Below are 24,271 nucleotides of genomic sequence, written 5' to 3' on the forward strand. Positions count from 1 at the left end.
TGTCGAATCAAATCAAAATATTCTTTCCTAAAACTATTTAGATAAGTACAGTAAAAAACACCCCCATACCTACCCTAAGCCTCCTGTCCTAGGCGCTGCCTACATTCCGTAATTACTTTAATATCAACATTTAAAAAAGTTGAAACAAGTAAATAATTATATACGTAAATTAGTAGCTAAGTATATTAATTTTTGAAGGTAAGGACGTGTTGTAATAACAGACTCGGTGTCGAGGTTCGACAGCGCGTGCGCCGGTCAAAGGAAACCGATTTCTAAGCGGAATCATATGTTTAGGATTGCCGTCACTATAACAGTACCTACCTACACATAACGTAAATTGATTATTACATAGCTTTAATCGTGACACATTAGGGCAAGAAAGTATAGATTTGTATAATAACTGAGCATTTGTAAAAAGTATGTTTAATACATGAAGTGAAGAAGTGTTTAAATAGGTAGGTACCTAGGTACGAATATTCGTCTCAAGGTGTGTAGTAATACAATGCGAGTAGCTATGGGTTATTTTATTAATGACTTGAAGCTCTATGCACCCCTTTAGGAGTCACGTATAAGTAATCGTGTAGATGTGTTTGGCCCTATATAATACGTGTGGGTACAGTCATGAGCAATAAAATGTACCCACTTTAGGATTCTGTCGCACTAACATATTTGACATTTAGTGAGACTTACAGTTCAATTTGTCAAAAAAGTTAATGTGACATGGTACCAAAGTGCACTAAGTGCTCTAGTGTGATATTAATGCTCGTGACCGTACAGTGCTACACTAATACACCATATCTTATAATTGATGTTCATTTTGTTTGACGATCATTCGTTTACTTATTTATTTGTTATTTATTTTGCATTTGACATTAAAAAAATAGAAGCACTTTGGTTAACTTACGATTATGTAGGTACCTATATCATCAACATCATCATCATCAGTTCATCACCAGCCCATTAATGTCCCCACTGCTGGGGCACGGGCCTTCCCTACGGATGGATAGGGAGATCGGGCCTTAAACCACCACGCGGGCCCAGTGCGGATTGGTGGTTATTAACAACTGCTAATGCAGCCGGGACCAACGGCTTAACGTGCCTTCCGAAGCACGGAGGAGCTCGAGATGAAAACTTTTTTTTGTGGTACCTATATAAGTTCCCCATTAATCTAAACTTTAGGTCTTAAACTGTAACTAAGTATGCTTAACAAACCGCTGAAGTTTATTGCCTGACGTCCACTCCGTCGTAACCGAACATCTTTGCTAATATTTGCAATAGGTACCTACTCTAGTAACCTACTTCGCACTCTCAACGCTACCTACACATTACCGCATGCAAAGAAGGATGACATCTAATATAATAAAATTTTTAGTGTAGTCAGAGATCTACTTAATGTGTTCTAAACTACCTAAGAAATACCCGCGATTTAATATATCTCCATGACAATTATCTAGCATCAAGTCTGCGTAATGTATGGAGTAATGGCGATTACTCCACCGACAAGAGCGCAGCTCTTAAATAAAGAGAGAGAGAGAGAAGTCTGCGTGTCACGAACGCTTATAGGAAATTCTTTGTGCTTAAAATGCAAAATTATTTGAAATAAACAACAACCTACCTACGCGGAACTACGTACGTACCTAGATACCTATTTTAAATACCTAAGTAATGCAAAATAAGTTTAAGATAAGAGTAATGCAAAATAACAAAAAACGCACAAAGCGTTAATTACACGAATAAGTTTTTTTATACGGAAAAAAAACTATTATGTATTAGCTTTAATAATTACTTATTCATAATTTAGGTTAAATTGCAATACTGCTACTCAGGAACAAGGACACTTATTCAACACAATATCATAATCTCGTGACGATCTGTGGCTCTACCTACTCCAATAAGTATTATGAGGACAGTCATAGGCGTGGGTTTACTTCTTCTATTTCGTGGTCTACTAAAGAGATGGTATTTCGATCTGCAGTTCCGAGATTCGGTGATTCCCGGTAAGGACAAAAAAATACTTTGTGATCCCTAATTTGTTTAGGCTATTACAGGCTGATCATCTGATTGTCCGAAAACAACATGATCCGTGCTTCGGAGAGCATGTTAAGCAGTCGCGGTTACTATTTACTTCAGTAAGTATGTAGTCATTACATAAGTTATATAATGGGCCTTTAGCGGCTTAATAGTCACCCTAATAGGGTTGATATGGTCACTGACCTAACGACCCACACAAGTGAAGGAATTAGGTACAGAAATAATTTAGTAAAAGTAAAGTAAAACAACATAGCGCAACACAGACCTCCGCGGACCGACAAAACAAAAGCAAAAGTTAAAGCAAGTTGTTGACTGGATACCTATATCCTCTTCCTTCCTCTTCGGGGATGCAGGCGTGATGTTATGCTAAGTATGTGTTGTGTTGAATTGATTTTTGCTTGTGTACATCCTAGGACGTTCTTCTTCTATCGTGCGGGTTGTGCGATGAATGACCAACCTCAGCAACCGTGGGTGGTGTCACTGTATTATTAAGCCGCCAAAGGCCCCTGACATGGTCCATGTAGTGTCTACCCCAGACGTTTATTAATGTCCATATTTGTCTTTCAGTTCGTAATTTGAGTGGAACCACGACACCACAAAGCTAATTCCTTTAATGCCAGAAGTTATTAAGCTCCCGGAAATAAATCTCCGGAGCAATCTTCCGGTCTTCCATTAAGTGTGTTTACTAAATTACTCAAACAGATCTAGAAAGCAAATGACCTATGTAATAGGCAGTTAGCCTATTAGTAAGATAGGTAGGTAGGTATATGAAATGAAATAAATTTATTCGCTCTAGAATGGTAAGTACAGTAGATCTTATAAAATAAATATTGTATTGCAATAGTACTTCATTCAACCATAACTTACTGTACGAATAATAAAGAATTGAATAACTAAAGAAATATAAGTAATTGATATTCTAAAATCAAATATATTATGATAATATAATAGGTAATTAAGTACCTAGTAGAATGTAAACTGCGGATCTAAATAAGTAGGTGCCTATGTAAAAGTATTTTTTTTAATTTGTTAGGCATTCATCATCTTTTTTATCAGGGTCCGCTTACCGAACCTGAAGATGTGATCAACTGTCTGCTTTTCCAACCCGAAGGGAAAATCGGCCCAATCACAGGTAACATGGTCAGTCATTAATATTAATTAATACCTAGATATGCTAAAGCGAATGTCATTTCATAAAGTTACAAGTTCTAAGTTACAACTTCAAAAGGATACGATATAGGTAACCTATTATTATAGTTAAAACGTGTAGAAAATAACATTAAGTAGGTCCGTAGATAGCAGCTACCTGTATACTACGCTACGAGCATAGAATAAAGAATAAGTAAGTAATACTACGCTAAGAGGTAAATAATGCCTAGTACCTACCATAATCAAAACATTTAAATTATGTTATCAATGGTCTTTTTTATATCAGGTTGGTTGGTAGGTACGTACCTGAGAAACTTTTACACACCTATAGATATCTTGTTGATTTTAAGTATCAATTATCAGTTTAATAAAAGCCGATAATAAATTGTTAGTAAATCTTATCTATTTGTTATCCTCAATAGATACTTACTTCTGTTATCAGTTAAGTCCTCTTAACATGCGTGTGTGAATGTTTACTGTGTAACAATGCACTTTTGTCCAAATACAAAACGTTCCGAAAATTCCCGCGAATCGAGCGTTTGTTTACGCGGTTGTCATGGCAACGCGCGGTATCGAGCGGAGAATCAATATGGCGGGCGGTGCGCGTGCGCCGCTGTGTGCAAGCGCAGACTGACGGTGCGCGGCCACCGACCACTACCACTCGACGCTCTTCGGAAAGCGAGAGGAAGAAGCCTCGGAGCAGGTTTTGTTGTCCGAGGACATGCCTCCAGCCGGCATTGATGCCCCGGCCCACGGCGGCGCTCGTTAACTATATCTACGCCTCCGCCACATATTTTCTGGTGATTAAGCTCAATATAATAACTTATTGAAGCTTAACCGTCGACCCTCACCTTGAGCCTTCATGTAGAATCAATACTTTTAATCATTCTTATTCAACTTAAGAATAGGCAAGGATACCGTGTACCATATTACAATATATACTTCAAATGAAAAATATTTTTTAAATTTTCATAAGCGTTTATTACAGCATAAGTTCACCAAACAATATATTGGGGATTGTACATATATTGCTTAATATACCCATACATGGTTCCTTATTTGATTTAGCTGCTCTAAATCGTCGCACAATCAAAGTATAAACAATATAAAGATGATGATAAGAACCAACGAATACACATTTAAAGCTAATTCTACAAAAAAACTTAAAATGTAATTATACAACTATATAATAATATCCATTTCATACAAAAAAGTCCCCGCTTTAGGGCAGATCTTATAAAATCAAGGGCGCAGGTTACGAAATGGTCTCTGTGTTAACAAGTTATTGGAAGCCTATTTTACGATACAATGATACAATTAAATGCTACACTATATATGTTTGATAAGTAACATTACACGGATAAGTAAAATCAGTTATAAAATTATAATTTAATTAATTAAAACAAATGATATGATGCATTCTTGTAGCGTTGCACAAAGGTGCGATTCGCGTGTTTTTGCATAGACACACAGAGTGGTACCACACCTTATTGAGACGTGAAAATCGCAAAGCAATATTCTATAATAGTTCTTGTAAGTGCCGTAGCACACTGTGCGTCTAAAAAATTAAAAATAATACACTAAACTAAAAGAACACATAATAATAACAAAGCAGGTTGAAAGTTAATAACAACAAGAAACACCATAGACCTTATTAAGTGAAAAATCTGTTAGTAGGCATAGGAAGCTGGACACAAGTATAGTAAGATACAATTTAGTTTGTTGCACGAACAAAAATATAATTTTAATATACAGAGTATTTACATAAGCCGGCCTCTAGACCGCCCAACTTTATACAAAATTTACAGCCAAATGATAAACATCTATGTTAGAGTCCATAGTAGTGGTACTTAGTCTAAAATCTTTAGCACCTATAGGATTACACTGAACACTTACATAGTATTGACCACTTGATCGAAGCATTTGGCGACAAACTGTTCTTTTTCGTCGAGTTTCTTGACGTCAGACGTGAGGTGTCTGGTGAGCATCGCGTCTTGTAGGGCGGCGAGAGCTTCTGAGGTGAACCGCTTGCCTTTGAGGCCGGTGATGAAGGTGGCTTCGCCGTGGAATCCGGATTCTACCAGACCGGGCGGGATGCTCAGAGTGACGTCATTGATGAGGCCCTTCTCGACCGTCATGTTGATGACGAGCTCCTGTGTCGCAGAGTATACTCGCGAGGGCTCGACGAGCAGTTCCGCGGGCACCGGGAAGGCGCGGCTCACCGTGAACTCGGGAGTGCGCCCGTAGCACCAGTCCCACGATTGCAGCTCGTTCTTAAGCTCATCAAGACCTGTTGAAGAGTTGCGTATTTATAAACAAAAAATATCACAAAATGGGGATACATTAGTTGAGACTTATGAAAGAAATGTCCTCTGATTTCTTGAGTGTAAATTCGGTAACAAATAGGCGTTTTATTTTGAAACCTTACATACATGACATGTGGAATCTGAATTAATTTAAGGGAAGAAACATTCTAGAAAATGAAACTAGCGTAAATACTATACTTTTTTTAGTGTTTAGATAAAACTACAAACCTGGGAACCAGGCGTCAGTCGGGTTGATGAACTGGAACCCTCGCTGCTTGGAGATCTGGTTCTGGCCGCCGTCCTCGAGGTGCAAGGCTGGCGTGCGAAGGTATTCGTAGCCGACGGCCGTCTGCAGGTTGTCTACTGTCACGCGGTTGTCCACTTCCCCCAGGTTGACCACCGGAGACGGCGTCGACAACGTGGCGTTAGTCTGTATGCCATGCTAGATGAAATTAAACGTCCTTAAACTTATGACCGGAGGGACAGGATTGTTAGTCACGCTAACACTGTTAGTGTACAGGCGCATGCTCTTGGAAGGCTAAAGGAAGATGGTAAGGAAGTAGTGGTTAGATAAGGTAGAGCAGGTAGAGCAGGAAAGAAGAAACTATTATACTTGTAAATAATATGAGAGATATAAATATCTACAAATGCCTCCATTAATGAAGAGAGAAAACATCTTCAATTAAAATTAATGAAGTGTAGGAAAATATATAAAATGGGCCCATCAACCTTAATAGTACAATGCATTGCATCCACAATAAGTTTCAATGTTTTTGTACAGTAACAAAGACAATGAATCATCATAAGCAACAAGTTTGACCTCTGCCATCACTGCATATGTAAAAATTGCTCAACAAACTATTCACTGGTAGTATTAAAACATGTTTTTGTGTTAAATAATACCCTTATTCAATATTTTTCATAGGCATGGATCCCTTCGGTAACTTAATATGCAACATACTTAATATAATATGCATAAAAACAATCAAGAATTCAATGACATTACTGTTTAAAAACAAAGATTGATTTGGTTACTTAAAATCGAAGGTTGAGCATTTGGTTAATCATTCTAATATGCATAAACATTCAAACCAATCAAAACAAAAGCTAATATAGGTCAGCTACTTTAGACACATAACATGTTACTATATGGATGGTTATTGATAAATGTAACCATTACCTTTGTAAATAATTAAATTGAAGATGTTTTGAGTAAATATTTAAAACAAATTATTAATATTAGTTGTGGGTTATTCTAATAACACTAAAAATGTAATTATAATGCAATAGCAAATTACTCTAAAAACATAAAGAATATCACTTGAATTTCCTTAGAACTATCTGCACTTCAGATAGGCAAAATCTAAAAGACACAGAATTCTAATTTACTACTAATCAATCAACTATTTCATAAATCTTCAAAACAAAGTGATCTTCTTTGAAAATAAAAAGAAATAAAAATAAAATTCCAGTCTTATTTGGACATTGCACTCACCTCTCGTTTGGCCAGGGCTTTGCTGAGATCTGCCTTATTGGCATTGACTAGAAGGGTGCAGTGATGATAGGCAGTCAAACGGCCAACTTTTGCAGCAGTACCAGACACCTAGTAGATTGCTGGGTTAAGGAAATAATATGTTTTTGTATTGTTGAATTTCTTGTCAATTGAAAATTGTGTGGCAAAGGAGTCTTGTTTCAACAAGGAGTCTTGTTACAAGAAAGTTAAATGTTGGGAAAACTGTGTTATGGAATTAAAGTTTAAAATGTCTTTGTTGTTATCTAAAGTCATTCAAAATAAACTATAATGAATGTTACTGTTTTTTTGTAAAGGATACTTTGTATTTGTCTCGTACAACGATGTCCTGTCGCTCGTTAATGCTAGACTTGACCCCATATTCTCTGTATAGAGCTCTTGTTATCAGCTCCAGGTTGTACTTCCTGTCGTACCTCTCTTTTGGAGTAAAGAAAGTAATGTTTAAGTTGCCACGATCATGGTACACAGTACCACCGCCACTGTTGCGGCGAGCCAGGGCAATCTCACTCTCACTCAGATAAGGCACGTTAGCTTCCAACCAAGGGTTCTGGTGTCTTCCAATTACCACACAAGGCTCATTCCTCCAGACCATCATCACATGGTGGTTAGAGAAGTCCATATTGCGGTACATCCAGTCCTCTAGAGCCAGGTTGGTGTAAATGTCAGTGGATTGGGACATAAACACTGACTTTGTGACCTCCCCCTCCTCAGGCAGTTTGTTCTCCTTCCTCTTAGCAGACAGGTTCTTGCAGCCCATAGTCAGGCTGCGAGTGCTAGACCTACGTGTGATCCCCACCAACACACAGGCACTGCTCATGGCAATCTTCTTCATCATTGACTGAGCCATTTTCTCTTATTTACTTTAACAAACGGATACTTTTCTGTATGAACCTTTTAAAGGCAGTAATTAAGTGTAAAATATGTTTAAGTATATCTAACTATATCTATTACTATGTTGCTAATAAAAGTCCAAACAGTGCTTGAGGTCAATTACTGCTTAGAACAGGCGTCGGTGTCCGCCGAAGAGAGGGAGATCAGGTACTCGTGAAGGGCGATGGTTTGATGCAGCCACTTCCAGGTCTGGTGCAGGCTGCTGATCCGATGACGAATACCCAAACAGTCTCGACAGTCACTTGGCATTCCTCCTCTTGGATGCAGGATGGATAAAAAAATCACAACACGTTAAAAATTAACACTCCAAAAACTTGAAACTACACAATAGTACACGCACGTTAGCTACAATGATTGCAAGAACAATGTGTGGCTAGCGCAAGCGTTAGCGCGACGATATGTAATGAATTGATTATAATTACCTTCCGCCGTCTCATTTTATTCAGGCTGATAATGATAAGGGGGCCGGGGAGCCGGGGTCGGGCGAGGGCATCCGAAGTTCACTTAGGCAAGCACACAAACATGATAAGGAGCACGAACGAGCCACGCGCAACTTTATCGCTTCTGCAAAACGGAGAGATTAGTAACTAAGACTATGATAATAGCAAGATCTAAATTTGGCTAAAATGTACACGTAAGAATATTTCTATTTTTTAACGCAGAATCCAACTCTCATGTGATTTTATTGACAGTCTAATTTGACATTAATAGAGAGGAGGCATTTTAGTATTTATAGTTACTGACTATAAAAAAATATCCGAATAATTATCCGAAACGCCGTGCAGCCTACAATAACTTGCATCTCTTTCTTGCACATATTATTAGTGAAGGACAAGACTAGTTTCAGAGCTTTCAAATTTAAATTAGGGTATGTCCGCCTAGGTTTCTATTTATATTATGGTTTCTATTTTCTATGACCGAACTATAAAAACCTCCGCCACCCTCTACATTGACCTAGATCTATTATTTTCCAATGATCGTTGGCTCTACTTCAAGCCTTTTAGACACTTCTTCGACGCTGTTCATCACATAAATTCTTAGTAGCAGCAGCTTCCAAATATGTACATTCCGCTTCAAGACAATAGAAAATAATATCACCGTCCGTAAAACGTAGACACGATTATCTATCTATCTATAGAGCTAATCAGCTAGCGGCAGCAAATACTTATCGAGACGGGCGAAGTGGTCGAATTTTGCCCTATTAAAGCGCTAATCGTTGAGTTAACGTTTGCACCTACCTGGGCAACCTCAGGCCTTAACGCTCCTCATTTGGCCGGCTGAGCAGTATTGATTCGAGGCAAATCTAACGGAAAAAAAACTAGTAACGCAAGTACGACTTTGCTTGTACCCAAGGAATATAGCGGCACGATTGTCTTTATTTATACTGACATAGTGAATCTTCTTGAAGATTGTATTACCGCCATAACGTTTTATTACTTTGAACGTTTTATTTATTTTACATCGAAAGTAAGCAATCCCTATCAACCATTTATTTTGATCTTGTTTTGATCGGATGTTGCTTATTAGACATAGTTCCAACGTTTGGAACATAGAGTTTGGAACATCCAAAAAGTAGCTCCATAGCATCATTATGTTATTAGCTGGAGACAGGGGACTACCGAGCATATTATTATGTATAAACTTCGGAGTTGAAATACTCGCCTACTTGCCTAGGCTTTCTCCAGTACATCACCTGGGCCTGAACCCTACAATGGATTCAGGAAAGATAATACTGTTCTGACTGGCACCGATTTTACGAGGGCGGTTATTGATCTCACAACCCATTCGAGAAAATAAAAAGAAGAATACTGAAGAACCGCCGTTTCAGTAATGAATATTTTGTAACGGTTTCCCGCAAAGACCAAGTACTTGGTCTTTGGTTTCCCGCCTGAATATTATTTAAAACACTTTTAATTATTTTAGTATGGCAACTAACAAATGTATTCGAGCGTTCCAATTATCAGCGGCTATCCTTGTCTATACTATAAATGACGTATATCGTTGTCCTGTTTTTCTGAACAATATTTGCTGCCACTGTCAGTCAAGTCAAATCTTCTGCATGTGTGACAAAATTGACATTGACAAGTGACATTTCTGTGACCATCTTTCGAAAACGAAAAACCTTTTGATTATCAGGCATCCAAATTCTTGTGAAGCAGGCTTAAATTGTAAATAAAATGGCATTCAGAACTACTGCAGTAGCACGTAGTAAGTTTATCAAATAAAATACTTACATCTTTCTTTAACTGTATACTGTATTTTAGCTATTACATAATACGTTGTTTTTCAGGTGCCCTGAAGAAATGGGCTTACAACCTTTCAGGATTTAACCAGTATGGTATGTTATGTGATTTATAATGTGTATTTTTGTTCGTAAAGACTTGTTATGATAAAGTTACAAACTTGATATAACCTTGTAGGTCTGCTGCGTGACGACTGTCTCCATGAGACGCCTGACGTCAAAGAGGCTCTCCGCCGCATCCCGCAGCACGTTGTCGATGAACGCAACTACCGCATCGTCCGTGCTGTCCAGCTTTCCATCGTGAAGCAGATCCTACCCAAGGAGGAGTGGACAAAGTATGAAGAAGATAAACTCTACCTTACTCCGGTTGTCGAACAAGTGGCGAAGGAAAGACAAGAGCGTGAGAAATGGGAAAAAGAGTATTAATTTAACCATATTTTGCTTATAGCTGTAAGAGTAATGTTACTATTTAAAAATTAATAAATATAGCATATTAAGTTCAGCAGTTTTTCTTTTGGGAAGATTGCATGTTCAATTATCCAGTATCATTTTATTATTAACTTTTAAATAGATAAAATGATTGGATAACTAGGGTAATTCTCATAACACAAAAAGAGAATAAGTAAAACCACCTGATATACAGAAACATTTTATTATTGCCTATAGTTTAAAATAGAGTATACAAATACAGTAAACAAATAAGAGAAACTGATAATATGGCAAAAGATAGTTATGGCCGCTAGTTTAGGGCAAATATTCTTGTTTTCAAGAAATAGTAAAATTGAATGTTTTAAATAACTAACATGGTCCCTTTGAAATTATTTTGATTTTATGTAAAGTATATAAAAAAATGATATGGGCACAATAAATGTGTAAAAACAACAGTATACATTGATATGGGAGTACTTTTCTGCACATCAGTTTGGTCCATAATTAAATAATTCATAAATATTTTCTAAACAATGGTACATAAAAAAGTTGGATACTAATAACAAGATAACATAAACTAACCCTAATTGCATAAAGGAGATTATTCAAGATAACTTTTTAGATCATAACACATAGTTGTCATATTTTGTATAAAATATAAACAAATTAAACATGTCAATAATAACTGTAAACAACATGTGGGTCGTTCTTCTTTTTTATCGACAATGATCTGTCCTTCGTTCTGCTTCTGATAAGTTATGTTTTAGAATTTTGTTTCATGTTTCCATTGTCCAAAAATATAGTTATCTTATTATACTCAAAATATAAGTAAAATACTAATCGGTTCCTCAATTAGTCCTTAAAGAAGCTTGATTGTTTTTCACAAAATTCTGTGACAGAGTGGTAAATTAAAATGCTGTCTCCGATGAAAAGGACCACTCTGTCACAATATTTTTTGGAATGTGTCTACAAAGAAAAGTATGTTACCAAGATAAAGAGAACCTCTGAATGGTCCTCTACAGACACATCTTTATATGATGTTTTAAAATATTTAATGCCGTTATAATTTTAAAGATGTTAAATCCGATAAATTGAGAAAATGTCTTTTTATTGTCGATAAAAAAGAAGAACGACCCATGTACAATATAATGTAGATCTGTAAATCAAAGAGATTACTTAGGTATTCTTTGCTAAAGTTATATGGGACAGAAGATAAAAACGTAATACAGTAAAAAACAATGCATGTTTAAAAGCTTCAGAGTAAGAGAGGTAAAGTAATAGATTACAAACTTAAAATAACATTTCCATTATAATGTACACAGGGTTAATTGAATGTGACATTCCTGAGCCGTATTAGTTTACTATATTTAGGATTTGGTGATATGGTGTGCATTGTTGTTCTTAGGCCTGGCATCCTTTGGCCGTCCACTTTAACTACTTAGTACAATGTATACAGTCACAATACTTTCTATTGTGTGGTTTGTGAGGTGGATAACCAACCTCATCAACTGTGGTGTCATGGTTATTATTGAGCTGCCACAGGCCTCTGACATGACTCATGTAACAACTATGTACTTACATCAGAACCCTCAACACAATCGCAATCCTACAAGAGAGTCACAATACCTTATTTAACGTAGCAGGATTAGAAAGACAGCAGGAGAGAGATATACAGTGCATTGCCATAGGCATTGCCTAATGCGAAAGAAACAAGACATATATCACTGTACTCGTGCTATATTAAATAGGGTATAACATAATGTTTTACTGTAGTTACATAAGAGAAGAAAATACTATCAAAGGCCTAACAACCAAAAAGGACATCCTCACTTGTTTTTTCCAAGTGGTTTTAAAAAACCCCGCGTACATTTAGGTCGCCTTATACCCTTACAAACATGGTGTAGTTAGCATCCCCTGTTTTCCGTAGCAAACAAATAAACGTATAAAATCTAACAGACGTATTACCGACTAGGCATATTCTACATAAATTCTCATTGAACTACAGTTTCTAAATATTAATTGCTAAGTCTTGCATATTCAAGAAGTATAGTTGTGCATTTTATGGCGTTGTAGACGGAAATATGTGAGTTTCTGATAACCGACTTCATTGATAAAAGATAAATTCACTATAATATTTTACTTATACTATGGCAAGATGATATTTGATCGATTGAAACATACAATTAATATATAGACATTCATAGCCTAACTTTGCTTAGAATATAAATTACTCATATTAGAGCCGACAGATTAACTGTACATTTTACATATATTCTAATTACTATACATCTATACAATATTGGCAACTTTGTTTTGCAGTGATGATTTTTCTTTGGAGAATTTAAAGGCGGTTCCAACTTGGCGAAATACGTTTTTTAATAGCTAGAATTATGGACCGTGTGGTACCAGATTTTCTTTTTTGGAATGTAACAAAATTCAGACAAGGCCACATTCTGACATTCTGGCCAACCAAATGCATGTTTTTTTTTTTAAACTTCGATATGTTTTCTTTGTTATTAGTGTGTAATAAGTATTTTTTACGAGCTTACCAACTTCAATGGCCGTAATCGTCATTAGGTATTTCGCCCAGTTATCACTGACCGTTGTTCAATTCGATTATTCGAGACTTTACAATTAAATTGGCATCTTTAGAGCTCCTCGTCACCTATTGCCTCGAAGGCGTTGTTCTCGACGCAATCTCTGCCGGATTTGAAGGCGACAGACGCGAATTTCTCAGTCAGTTTCTGAACGGAGAATATTTCCCTTGAGCTTCCAGAGTTGTATGAATCACCGTTCTGAAATTACAATGATTATATTAGTTGAAAGAAACTGCAATTCTAAAGATAAGTATGATGAATGATATGAGTTACCTACTTTTCAAAATAAAACTAAGAATATCACTAGATATAGGTAGTGTGTTACGAAAATTTATTTCAGAAAATGATAATTAATAAATAGTGTCCTAAATAGTATGTTCCCACTAGTCTCATTAGTCTCGTTCGACGATCGAACTGATGATTTTTTCCCATTTGTCCGACTGTCGAACTAGTGAGAATTGGGTAGCATCCTAGGTCAAAGATAAAGTATGAAATTCTGATTACTAACGTTTTCTCATTTTCTATTTTTAATCAAGAAAAATGTAATAGGTACTAATTCCGACATTGTATCACGTTTTTCTATGACGACGTCACAGTGTGTTGCATAGAAATTCCATAGTAATTTCATGTTTTTACTTTTAGTAAAAAGTGTCTGTTTTGACTAGTTGGAAATTAGCCTATTAAAAAGTGTTATTTTCGCATTAATGTATACTATGAATATGCGTGAAAGTTACCGTGGAGCTGAGAGTGTCGCTAGAAGACGAAGGCGTTATCAGTTGGCTGGAGCCGTCGCGTCGCAGGTAGGTGAGGCTGCCGCGCTTGCCGCCGCGGGGCGACGCCGGGCCAGAGCCGTTCTTCTGACGCATCAGCTCGTCCACTATCGACTGGAACATCCGAATTACTCATTAGAATAGACATTCAAACAGCAGATTACTCTTCTTCTATCGTGTAGGTTGACCACCTTCAGCAACCCCGGGTGTCAGGGTTATCATTGAGCTTAACGCACCTTAACGCCAACATACATCAGTAAGTAGTAACCAGGACTTAGCTTAGCGTGTAACAGCATTATTAGTAACATTATTGGGCGAAGGCCCCATTGAATATCAACAAATGTCAAATGGGAATATTGCTTTATTAGATAAATTGCTTCAATGTGGCGTTTTTAAACCTCAGGGTTTGTATAGAAATTTATTTTGACATAAAAATTGGTAAACGTAACAAAGATTTTTTTTCAAATGTAGGTACGAAGTCACGGCACACGTAGAATTTTAATTTGACTTGATGAAAAATAATTGGAAAATATAGTTGACAGTAGTTTCCCTTATAATAACATATAGAAAGAAAGAAACGTTTATTATAAAGGGACACCACAGTAACAAATATAAAGCAAATAACATATATTATAAAATACATAACTTACAATCAAAACACATAATAAAAACAACTTACACGAGAAATATAAATAATTGAGTGTATGAACTCATATAAGGCGAGGATATCATATTTAGAACTAAAAAGGCATACTATTATATTTTCCATTTCTTTTCCAAACTTAAAGACGTTTACGAGATTAAACAACTATTATGTTACCGTACCTGTAAACAGACACTGATGAACGTAGCGTGCTCAGTCCGCAAGGTTATCCATTTCAAATTGTCTTTACTAATCAGATACTCGAACGACAACTCGAAGTTTTTGTTCGAGTCCTCTAACAAGGGCCCGTGACCGTTCGTTTGAGCTCGTTCAACCTGAAAAAATAAATATTGTGTATGAAAAAAATATTATAAATGCGAAGGTAACTCTGACTGTCTGGTACCTTTTCATAATCATATCATTGCGTTCCACATGGTAGGAGGTTGGTAATATAAAGTGAGTAACACATATGGACCCGGATTGGGCACAGCAATTTAAAGGCGAGTTGCAGCATATTTTTTAGGCTTAAACGTAATAAATGTAACTTCATTTCACGCTTAAACGGCTGAACCGATTTAGATAAAACTTGGTAAGCAGATAGTTTGAGGCCTGAGACCTAGGGTATAACATAGGATAGTGTTTTTATATCATGGAAATCTATCCCTAAAGGCACGCTAATTAATAATCGTAAAACCAAGTCGGACGCCTTCGGGCGGATTGGAAATTGGCCACTGGTTTGATTGCTGACCCAAACATCTCCACCCATAGCAGTGGAGCAGCGTGGAGGAGAATAGGAGTAATGGGTAAAGCGCGCGGACTGTCTCTTTAGAATTTGGCGAGTATATGAAACGAAAATGGAGTGTCAGGTCGTAGCAAAGGGAATACGGTGTTCCGTACCTAAGGGAGACATGCGCGTTATCACGTATGTCTATGAATGTATACGTGACGATAACTTTGAATTGAATACATAATATGACATCATTTTCTTAAGTCATCTCTGTATATTTGGTGGCATGATGAATTTGTTACTGAGAATAAAGGATTTATAGTAAACTTAGAATGTCATCACCAATAATTTAAGAGCCACGCACTTGTCGGCGTTGCATTCTCCGTACAAATTTTTAAGGGAAAAATAGGGCAGTGGTTTCCTTCTTGCCTTCCGCCCCGCAGTACTCTGTCTGACTCGTGTGAGATGGTGCCCTGAGTAGTCTATTTCAAAGCCTTACTAGGACTCCTATCCTCCACCTTTGAATAGTACTGACAGTTACTGCTGCCCTCTGTCAGTTTCCAGGTTACAGTCCCTGTGACTTGTCCCGTCTCTTCTGCATTGCATCTGCGCTTCTTCAACCGTTGAGGTCTTCACCCGTACCCCTGGGCAAGGGTTCTATGTTATACCCCGTAGGTCTGGGTCCCTATCCGAAGTCAGCCACCATCTCACTCCGGCCTACTGAAGTAAGAGGCGCCCACCCACGCGGACAGGACGCGCGGAACAGGAATTGCCCCATAGGAGGGCTGAGAAGATGTATGACACCAAAACCAAAGGCAACTTAGACTGTACTTGCAATGTATTGGATTTAAAATAATATATGAACAATGTAATGTGGCTGGACTGAGAACTGGAAGCAAAGGAAAAACATGGAACGGAGCCTATCATTCCGAGCAACGGCACCTTCGTAAAAACCGATTAAGGGATATTATGTCCTTTCCAACATGATGGACTATCTATATTATGGACGATAGGCTTCAACGCTCAACCACTGGATCACGGAGACTGTTTATTCCCCTGGCCAAATATTGTTACTAGGTACATCAAATTAAACCAGGGATCATTACTGGCTTGGTTGGTAAGGTGCGCATTACGCCGCAGAGGTTCAGGCATAGAATAATAAAAAAAAAACCACTAGAGTCCGCGCTACGAATGATGTCCAAGTCGTTAGTGTTGCAGTATCTGCATATAATTACAATACAATACAAAAGAACTTTATTGCACATATAAACACAACACTAAAAACAATTACTAAAGTGACTAGAGAAGTACAATCGGCAGCCTTATTGCTAAATGGCAACTGCTTCCAGGCAACCTTAGGGTGAAAGAACTTGCTACATACTGGAGTCGGGGACGGTGCAATACTAGTATAACTAAATAAATAACTTAAAACGATCTACATAAAACATACATATTATAGACACATATTATTTATTATATGTGTGTGTTTAATTATAATAAGTGGTCACGATATCCGTGCGCTATGTTACGGATATTATTAACCTTAACTCTTAATATAAAAAGTAAAAAAGCTTTGAAAAAGATAAACTTACTGAATGAAGCGTGGTAATCCTCCAGCACCGCATCCGGGTGACCTTGTACCGCTGTTCCCGGACCGGCTGGTTGACAGTCATGAGAGTCAACTCCTTGGACGCGAGGGACACCCTCACTCGACTGGGGACCCCTGGTGCACCCCCCGCCACGTTGCTCGAGTCTGTTACCGCTTCCCCCGCGGGTATCCTGCCGTAGTGGCGGAGTGTTCGGGACAGTTCGATGTACTGAAATCGTTTGTGAAGGTAAGTTTGATTCACACTTATGCAGCGGGTGTAAATGGTAGAGATATACCACAATCAAATTAAGAATGTTTAAAAAAAGTAAACAGATTTGGACTCCGCCGCGATTGAACGAGCGTACCTTTGGCCGTACTTAGCCACCTAATGTCGACTCGTTACGATGACGAAAGTGGAAATTTAATTTAAGATTTCCCGCGACACGAATGCGACAGAGAAATAGCGTATTGCATCTATACTATTCCATACGCAACGTAATACCTACCTAATTCACATAACATAATACATATAAAGAGTAAAGAGTATTTTAAGTTATAGGTACCCGTCATTTTCTTATCCGACGAAAAGGAAAGGGACGGATGATTGTCAACAAGTTAATTTTAAAATGAATGAATAACCCGTGCGAATAAAATAGTCTACTTAATTCTGTCTGGTTATTGACTGATGTAAAATTTTTAGACGGTTGTTTTAGATTTCTGCTTAAAATTGACGTGTATTCCATAAATTTTATGCCTGTCGATTACCGTCCCTTTCTTTTTCAACGGATGAGAAAATGACAGGTATAACTTAAAATAAAATTAGATGGCGTTTGCAGAAATTAGCACCATTATATTAGAGATCGGTATAAGGCCCTGTTCGTTTGTCCTGTAAGTGTTTTCCGTGTCTAGACAGTGACACGCATTTGATGCAGTTTATCTTCGGTGGAACAATGTGGCGTAACCGTTACAAAAGTGTGATGGAATGGTTTTTAAGATAACGTCCAAATCGTCTTACGACTAGAACCATTGTTTAGTGTCCAAAAATAAATTTAATCAATGTCCGTCAAGATCAAAAGTAAAATGTGATCGCTAAGCGCATGATGACTAGCAGTATGGAACGGAGCATTCTGAAGTTTTTTTTTTAATGTAACATAATAATAAAATGCGAAATAATATAAACCTCATCAACTCTGGTGTCAGGGTTAGTATTGAGCCGCCTAACGCTCCCGACATTACTCATGTAACGACTACGTACTTACATCACCAAAGTAGTAACCGGCACCAACGGCTTATGCCTTCCGAAGCACGGATCATCTTACTTTCGGAGTATCGGGCGATCAGCCTGCAAAGTCATTTTTGTGATATGTCTCGGGATTCGAACCCGGGACCTCCGGATCGTGAGTCCAACGCTCAACGACTGGGCCACGGAGGCCGTTTATTCCTCTGGCCAGACACTGTTACTAGGTACTTCGAATTGAACCAGGGACCACTACTGGCTTGGTTGTCAAGGTGTCAATTACGCCAGAGCTTGCCGTTAAAACATGCAGTGCAAATAACATATCACGTTTTTAGCCAAATAGGTATTTAGTGGCAGGATAAAACCAATTTACGCATATCAGTTAGGTACACTTACAACAATGCACTACTATAGTGTTATAAATAGATTATCCTTATAATAGCTGTACTGTTTCATGTAAGAATGGACATGGGCCGGACTGAAACAACAACACCTAAAATTCTGCTATCGAGAGATTTTTGATTTCTTTTTTTCTTTTTTGAATTTTTTCTCGGGGTGTTGTTTTTAGGTTTTTGGTGTTGATGATAATCATCATCGATATAAAAATATGGTTACAGAAAAAATCCGCCAAGTTTGTGTTTTGCGAGGATAGGCATTTCTCATAACACTATCTTGCAACTGAAACATGTCACTGACATCTTCTATCGTGTAGGTTTGTGAGGTGAATTACTAACCTCATCAACCCTGGTGTCAGGGTTATTATTAAGCCGCCAAAGACACCTGACATGGCTCATGTAACGACTACTTACTTACATCAGTAAGTAGTAACCGGGACCAGCGGCTTAACGTGCCTTCCGAAGCACGGATCATGTTACTTTTTGGACAATCAGGTGATCAACCTGTAATGTCCTAACCAAACTAGGGATTACAAAGTGATTTTTGTGATATGTCTGATGTAAGTAGATATTTTGTTACATGAGCCATGTCAGGGGTCTATGGCGGCTCAATAATAACCCTGGCACCAGGGTTGGTGAGGTCGGTAATCCGCACCACAAACCACACGATAGAAGATAAAACTGTAAACTCAGTAAAGTCACAAACCACGGGTGACTAAAAGGATAAAATAATATTCAGCAATTAAATCTATTAGAACCAAATACACGAACGCATTTTGTATGAAAACCGCTGTCGCCGGTTCAACCCCACTCTCTTTTACTACTACTCCTGCAAACAGCTACGATAGCTCTACTGCTTCTCAAATTCCATAGCCGCATAACCTATATTTTATGTGATAGGCTGCAATTTTATAATTACTTTTTGTAAAATACTGCATTATAAAAGTATTTTTTGATAAATAATCGATCATATTAAGGATTTTAGCTTTCCTGTTACAAGGAGGGATCTCCCTTGCATGATAGTGGATATTAGATTTTTTTTGATGTCCTGCACGTTATGATACACAAGACGACATTTTTATATTCATGGCGCGCCGTGGGCCGTAAAGTTTTCGAATGAGTGGAGTGCAAAGTTGAAGTATGAACTATTTGCTCATAACTTGTATGGCGCGCGTTTTGCGCTCACTAGTCCCTTCCAACCTCTTTCGTCTATTCCTTGAATTTTATATAACTAGGTAATTCATTTGGTATCTCAAATAAATGTATGCATTCACATTATGTATTTGAACTGCCGCCATCTTATATCGCGTCGCCAATTCGCCTACAGAATGTTTTTCTTTTAAGTTAATTCACAACTCATTGTTATTTCACTTAAGCAGATTTTTAAGCGTTTAAAATACCGAATGAAATTCATGGAAGTGTGACTAATGTACAGTCACGTCGTCGGCACATACATTCAACGAGATAGGTAGGTAGGTAATTGATCAGCGTCATAGTCGCTATTGACTCAGTGTATTAAATTATAAAATGGTATGCAGCTGTTACATTGATAGATGATCGTTCAAATTCCAATAAAACAGGTATTGCACACAATGAGACATTGTCGATTCTATGGAAACACCCAGTTTAGTAGGTATTTGTCATTCATTTTTATTTTGCATCTACGAGATATTCTATACCTTTCTATGCCCTCGACGGTGACCGTGCCGCGCACGCCGTGAATTATATCGAGGACTTCGATCAATAGTCATACGACGTCTGTCTATGATAGATAGCATGCGCTGCGTTTATTGGTCCAAGCCCTCGATATAAATCGCGCCGCGCGCGGTACGGTTATCGTCCAGGGGCAGCCGGCTTTGCATGACAACCGCACCGCGCGCGCGCGAATTATATTGAGCGCTTCGTCCAATAAACGATACGAATGCTATCTACGTAGATGGACGTCAAACGGCTATTGGTCGAAGGCTTCGATATAATTCGTGCCGCGCGCGGCGCGGTTACCGTGCAGAGCCTAAAGGTATCTGAGTTCAGATGGATGTGTAATAGGTAATAAGGTTATGGACGATTAGAAAACGGTGTTAAGGCGAAGATTATTGTTAGATAGAGTTGACTGAAGAAAAGACGTACCCACGGAGTTACTAAATTGGGATGACCTTAAAAACGGTTTCGTACCTGCGATTTACGCACGCGCGTGGGCGAAGCAAAAGAAGTACCTGTCAGGATTGTAGCACATGGAAAGCCATAGTGTTAGCCTACCCTGACCGGGAAAAGGCGTGAGTTTATTTATCTATACAGTTACACCCTGTATATGTATGTATCTATGTTGTAGTGAGATAGGTCTATGTGGTAACTCCAGGGGCCTGTTTCATAAAACTTACAATTGTAAATTACAACGACAATTTGGTGTTCATCACGTAGCTAATATGAAACTGCAAAATATTTGTGATCACTAACTCCGCAATGTACATCAAATTGTCATTGTAATTTACAATCGTAAGTTTTATTGAACAGACCCCTGATAGTATTTATTACGCAACTATACCTTTTTTTCTTATAATAGGTAGGTACCTATAAACTATACATAGTATAGTATTAGCGAGATACTACGTGAATCTATAATGTAGCGCAAGTAATGTATTATACCTATGATGCATAGCACATAATTATCTAGTTACTTACTAGTCTTTATAAAAAATGTGTTATTCGTGATATAATAATTAGAGATGGGCCGTGTACAGCTTCGTCTGACTAACCAATTAGTTGGCCCCAGAAAGCCAACTAGTCGGCTAATTGTCCAGATAATGTAGTGTAGGAAAATAATATTTCTAAAGTTGCAAATATACACGAAACTATAAAGAACATAATACATAACACCAAAGCAATAAAGAGTATACAAACAAACAAACAAACACCAGTAATTATTATTGTCATTGACATTTAGTACTTTCAAAATGTTTAAGCTAATTTACTCAACGCCGACTAGTCGGCTATGACAATGGTGCTAATTCCTGTAAATACCATCTAATTTTATTTTAAGTTATATCTGTCCTTTTCTTATCCGCCGAAAAGGAAAGGGACGGGTAATCGACAAGCATAAAATTTATGGAACACACGTCAATTTTAAGCACAAATCTAAACCAACCGTCTAAAAATTTTACGTCAGTCAATAACCCGACACATTAATTTACTCATTCTTTCTAAAATTAAGAATCATCCGTCCCTTTCCTTTTCGACGGATACGAAAATGACGGATATAACCTAAAATAAAATTAGGCGGTGTCTGCAGGAATCGGGGCCAGTGTCCGATTAGTCGGCGTTTAGTCGGTGCATCTCTAATGATAGTACATTACAGCTATCATTTTGTTTTCCAACTTACTAGACATCATAATTGTATGAATGGGGAGATAACTTTATTGTGATGGCCACAAAATCCATTGAACCTTTTCTCCATCTTGACCTCACATTCCAAATAGATAAGCTAAATCAATACAGAGAGCTTTATTATTATTATTCGTAGATACTACGTACATGCAAGAGACACCCACATTATTTAGAATGTCTGTAAAAGTTTCAAATTTATTATTTATTACAATTATGACATTGGACCAACCCAATATTATTATGATTAAAACTTTTATTAACCTAAGGTTCCCTGCCATAAATTTCTGTGTAGCATAAGTCCATCTATTGTAACTACCCACTCGTTTTGTCCTATTTTTTTATGTGTCATGTTTTGTTTTACATAAGCTTTCAACTATATTTCCAATTAGACAAGTCTGAGGTACATCCATCACCAGATGTACTAAGTACCCACACTTCACCAGTCTGTTAGACAACATGATAGGTGGTGAGCTCTCGCCGCCTATAATGGTAGAGGCGACTATATTAGTGAAAGCTACATTATATTGTATTATGTGCAAAAAAGTGTTATAAACTAATCTCAGCTGCCCTGAAGATGATGCTCAAGTCCCTGTTTATATACATATATGAAATATCACATTGACTTGATCTTGAGGGCAGTCTCAAGGCGGAGATTACTTTGTTAATACCATCCTAATTTAAAATATATGTTTATTTCAGGCATGGTTATTCTAGTCACAACTTGTCAGTAATTAATTATTTATATATTAGTTTTTATTAATTAAAATGGAGCACTTACCTCTCTCTTTTGTTTCTTTGACTCATAAGATGACAGGATGTCCTTAGTGTCGGGTTCAGCAGTCATCCATCCCAAGTCTAGGTCTTCTATTATCTGCAGGTACAAGAGGTCTAGGGACACTCTGTCTATCATCAGATCTACATCGTAACATGGATCCCAATAGCTAAAAGTTCAGTTTTAGATTAATAATTAATGTTATCAAATCTAAATTCCTTATTTAAGAAAAACCAAGGGTACCTAATGGATAGGTATAAAGGAAAATTATGAACAAAATTGATTATACCAAAAATTACCTACAATTTGCTTGTTATCACTATTATTCATCATACAAGAATCACCTCAAAAGTGACAATTCAAAAGCAAACATTTAACTGCAGTAGGTAAATATGTAGTCTGTCATACAATAATTTAAGTCGTGAAGGTCACCACACCTAACCATTATAATATTCAATGTCAACACACCTTTTCCTCAAAACAATTTTGTCCTCTGGTCGCACATATTTCTGAGATATGTATGGCGATTCATATTCTTCTAGCTTCTTTAAAGCTGGCTGGCCGTCTTTAGCACAACTCCAATTAAAAAGGTATAGGGAGAAATACTTGACAAGCTCCTTTGGAAGATTTATATAATTACATGCAATATCTAATATTGTGCTGGAAGCATCTGTAGAGGATACAGAGAGTGGTATTCTATAACCATTCATAAGTGAGATTTCAATGTCAACTTCATGCATTCGAACTCCATGTGTTTCTTGTTGGGCTGAGAATAGGAATGTGATCAGAAGATCTGAATTTGCCAACACCGGGTTTTGGCCCACTGAAAAAAATAGTCATTTGTTTAGTATGGACAATGGCAATCATTAAGTGCAGTATTTGTGTCAGCTCAACGATAATGATCGTGTTATTAAGTTATTATTAAATATATATATTCCCTTAAAGTAGTTGTATAGACATACCCAGTTGTATGTACTTTTCTAACAAGATCCTTCGCTCCTCCAGTAGAGAGTTTGTGAGGAATATCTTCTTCGGCGGAAACTCCGGCAGCTTCAGACAAGGATTCTGAGCCTTCAACTGCTCATGCAGGCTAAGCAGCTGTCTATATCGAGCAGTGCAGTGGAAAAATCCATCTATATAAATATTGTAGCCCTAAAAACATTACACACTCAGTAAAACACAAACAAATACTTCACATTCACTTTTGCTCATCGCCCGTGCCCTATCGAATTACAAGGTCCTCCGTGATGAAGAAAACAACCTTTATCTCAATGATTGGTAAAACAAGATAAATACCGTATAAGAGATCCCATTGTCATCGTGAAATTGCTGCAAATCCGGTATAGAGAAATGCATTTTTACAATTCTTCCGTACGCATAACAACTTTTAAGAAAAACAACAATAAATCACAAAAACATTAACACAATTGATAATTTTCCTGCGCCTTCTATATAAATTCGCCCACTTTGTTTCAAAACACTTTCCCTTGTGACCACAGATAATAAAAAAAATAGAGATGTGCATGATGTGAACGAATGAATAATTGAATGAATGACACTGAACTTCAAGCGCGTTCCACTT

General features: G+C 37.4%; 5 protein-coding genes across 6 annotated transcripts in view; 1 reads left to right on the forward strand and 4 right to left on the reverse strand.

Moving 5' to 3' along the window:
- The window catches only part of LOC126372849 (uncharacterized), a 127,077-nt gene extending 123,034 nt beyond the window's left edge, over positions 1 to 4,043 (reverse strand). The window contains exon 1 of the mRNA XM_050018773.1: positions 3,611 to 4,043. The gene's annotated coding sequence lies outside the window, so the exon portion shown is untranslated. The remainder of the gene's footprint in view (positions 1 to 3,610) is intronic.
- A 94-nt stretch (positions 4,044 to 4,137) lies between these two features.
- On the reverse strand, positions 4,138 to 7,864 carry LOC126372893 (lipoyltransferase 1, mitochondrial). Of its 2 annotated transcripts, none has more exons than XM_050018830.1 (4): positions 7,319 to 7,864; positions 6,982 to 7,089; positions 5,715 to 5,916; positions 4,138 to 5,470 (listed from the first exon to the last, which is right to left on the reverse strand). In XM_050018830.1, the coding sequence occupies exons 1-4, from the start codon at positions 7,862 to 7,864 to the stop codon at positions 5,073 to 5,075; spliced, it is 1,254 nt and encodes a 417-aa protein (XP_049874787.1). In that variant the 3' UTR covers positions 4,138 to 5,072. The 2 variants fall into 2 exon arrangements, with proteins under 2 accessions (XP_049874787.1, XP_049874785.1); XM_050018828.1 differs by having other exon boundaries at positions 5,715 to 5,928.
- A 143-nt stretch (positions 7,865 to 8,007) lies between these two features.
- Positions 8,008 to 8,328, reverse strand: LOC126373009 (uncharacterized). The gene has a single exon (XM_050018953.1). The coding sequence runs from the start codon at positions 8,155 to 8,157 to the stop codon at positions 8,008 to 8,010; it is 150 nt and encodes a 49-aa protein (XP_049874910.1). The 5' UTR covers positions 8,158 to 8,328.
- Positions 8,329 to 9,958: 1,630 nt separating this feature from the next.
- LOC126373005 (cytochrome b-c1 complex subunit 7-like) lies at positions 9,959 to 10,652 on the forward strand. The gene is made up of 3 exons (XM_050018947.1): positions 9,959 to 10,116; positions 10,199 to 10,246; positions 10,329 to 10,652. Exons 1-3 carry the CDS (start codon positions 10,086 to 10,088, stop codon positions 10,574 to 10,576), a joined length of 327 nt encoding a protein of 108 aa, XP_049874904.1. The 5' UTR covers positions 9,959 to 10,085; the 3' UTR covers positions 10,577 to 10,652.
- Positions 10,653 to 13,021: 2,369 nt separating this feature from the next.
- Positions 13,022 to 24,189, reverse strand: LOC126372883 (sorting nexin-17). Its single transcript, XM_050018818.1, has 8 exons — positions 23,986 to 24,189; positions 23,652 to 23,841; positions 23,158 to 23,512; positions 22,696 to 22,858; positions 16,909 to 17,133; positions 14,772 to 14,924; positions 13,911 to 14,060; positions 13,022 to 13,374 (listed from the first exon to the last, which is right to left on the reverse strand). Exons 1-8 carry the CDS (start codon positions 24,043 to 24,045, stop codon positions 13,228 to 13,230), a joined length of 1,443 nt encoding a protein of 480 aa, XP_049874775.1. The 5' UTR covers positions 24,046 to 24,189; the 3' UTR covers positions 13,022 to 13,227.
- Positions 24,190 to 24,271: the final 82 nt, after the last annotated feature.

This window comes from Pectinophora gossypiella, chromosome 2, assembly GCF_024362695.1.
Source record: "Pectinophora gossypiella chromosome 2, ilPecGoss1.1, whole genome shotgun sequence".
In the NCBI taxonomy this organism is placed as follows: Eukaryota; Metazoa; Arthropoda; class Insecta; order Lepidoptera; family Gelechiidae; genus Pectinophora; species Pectinophora gossypiella.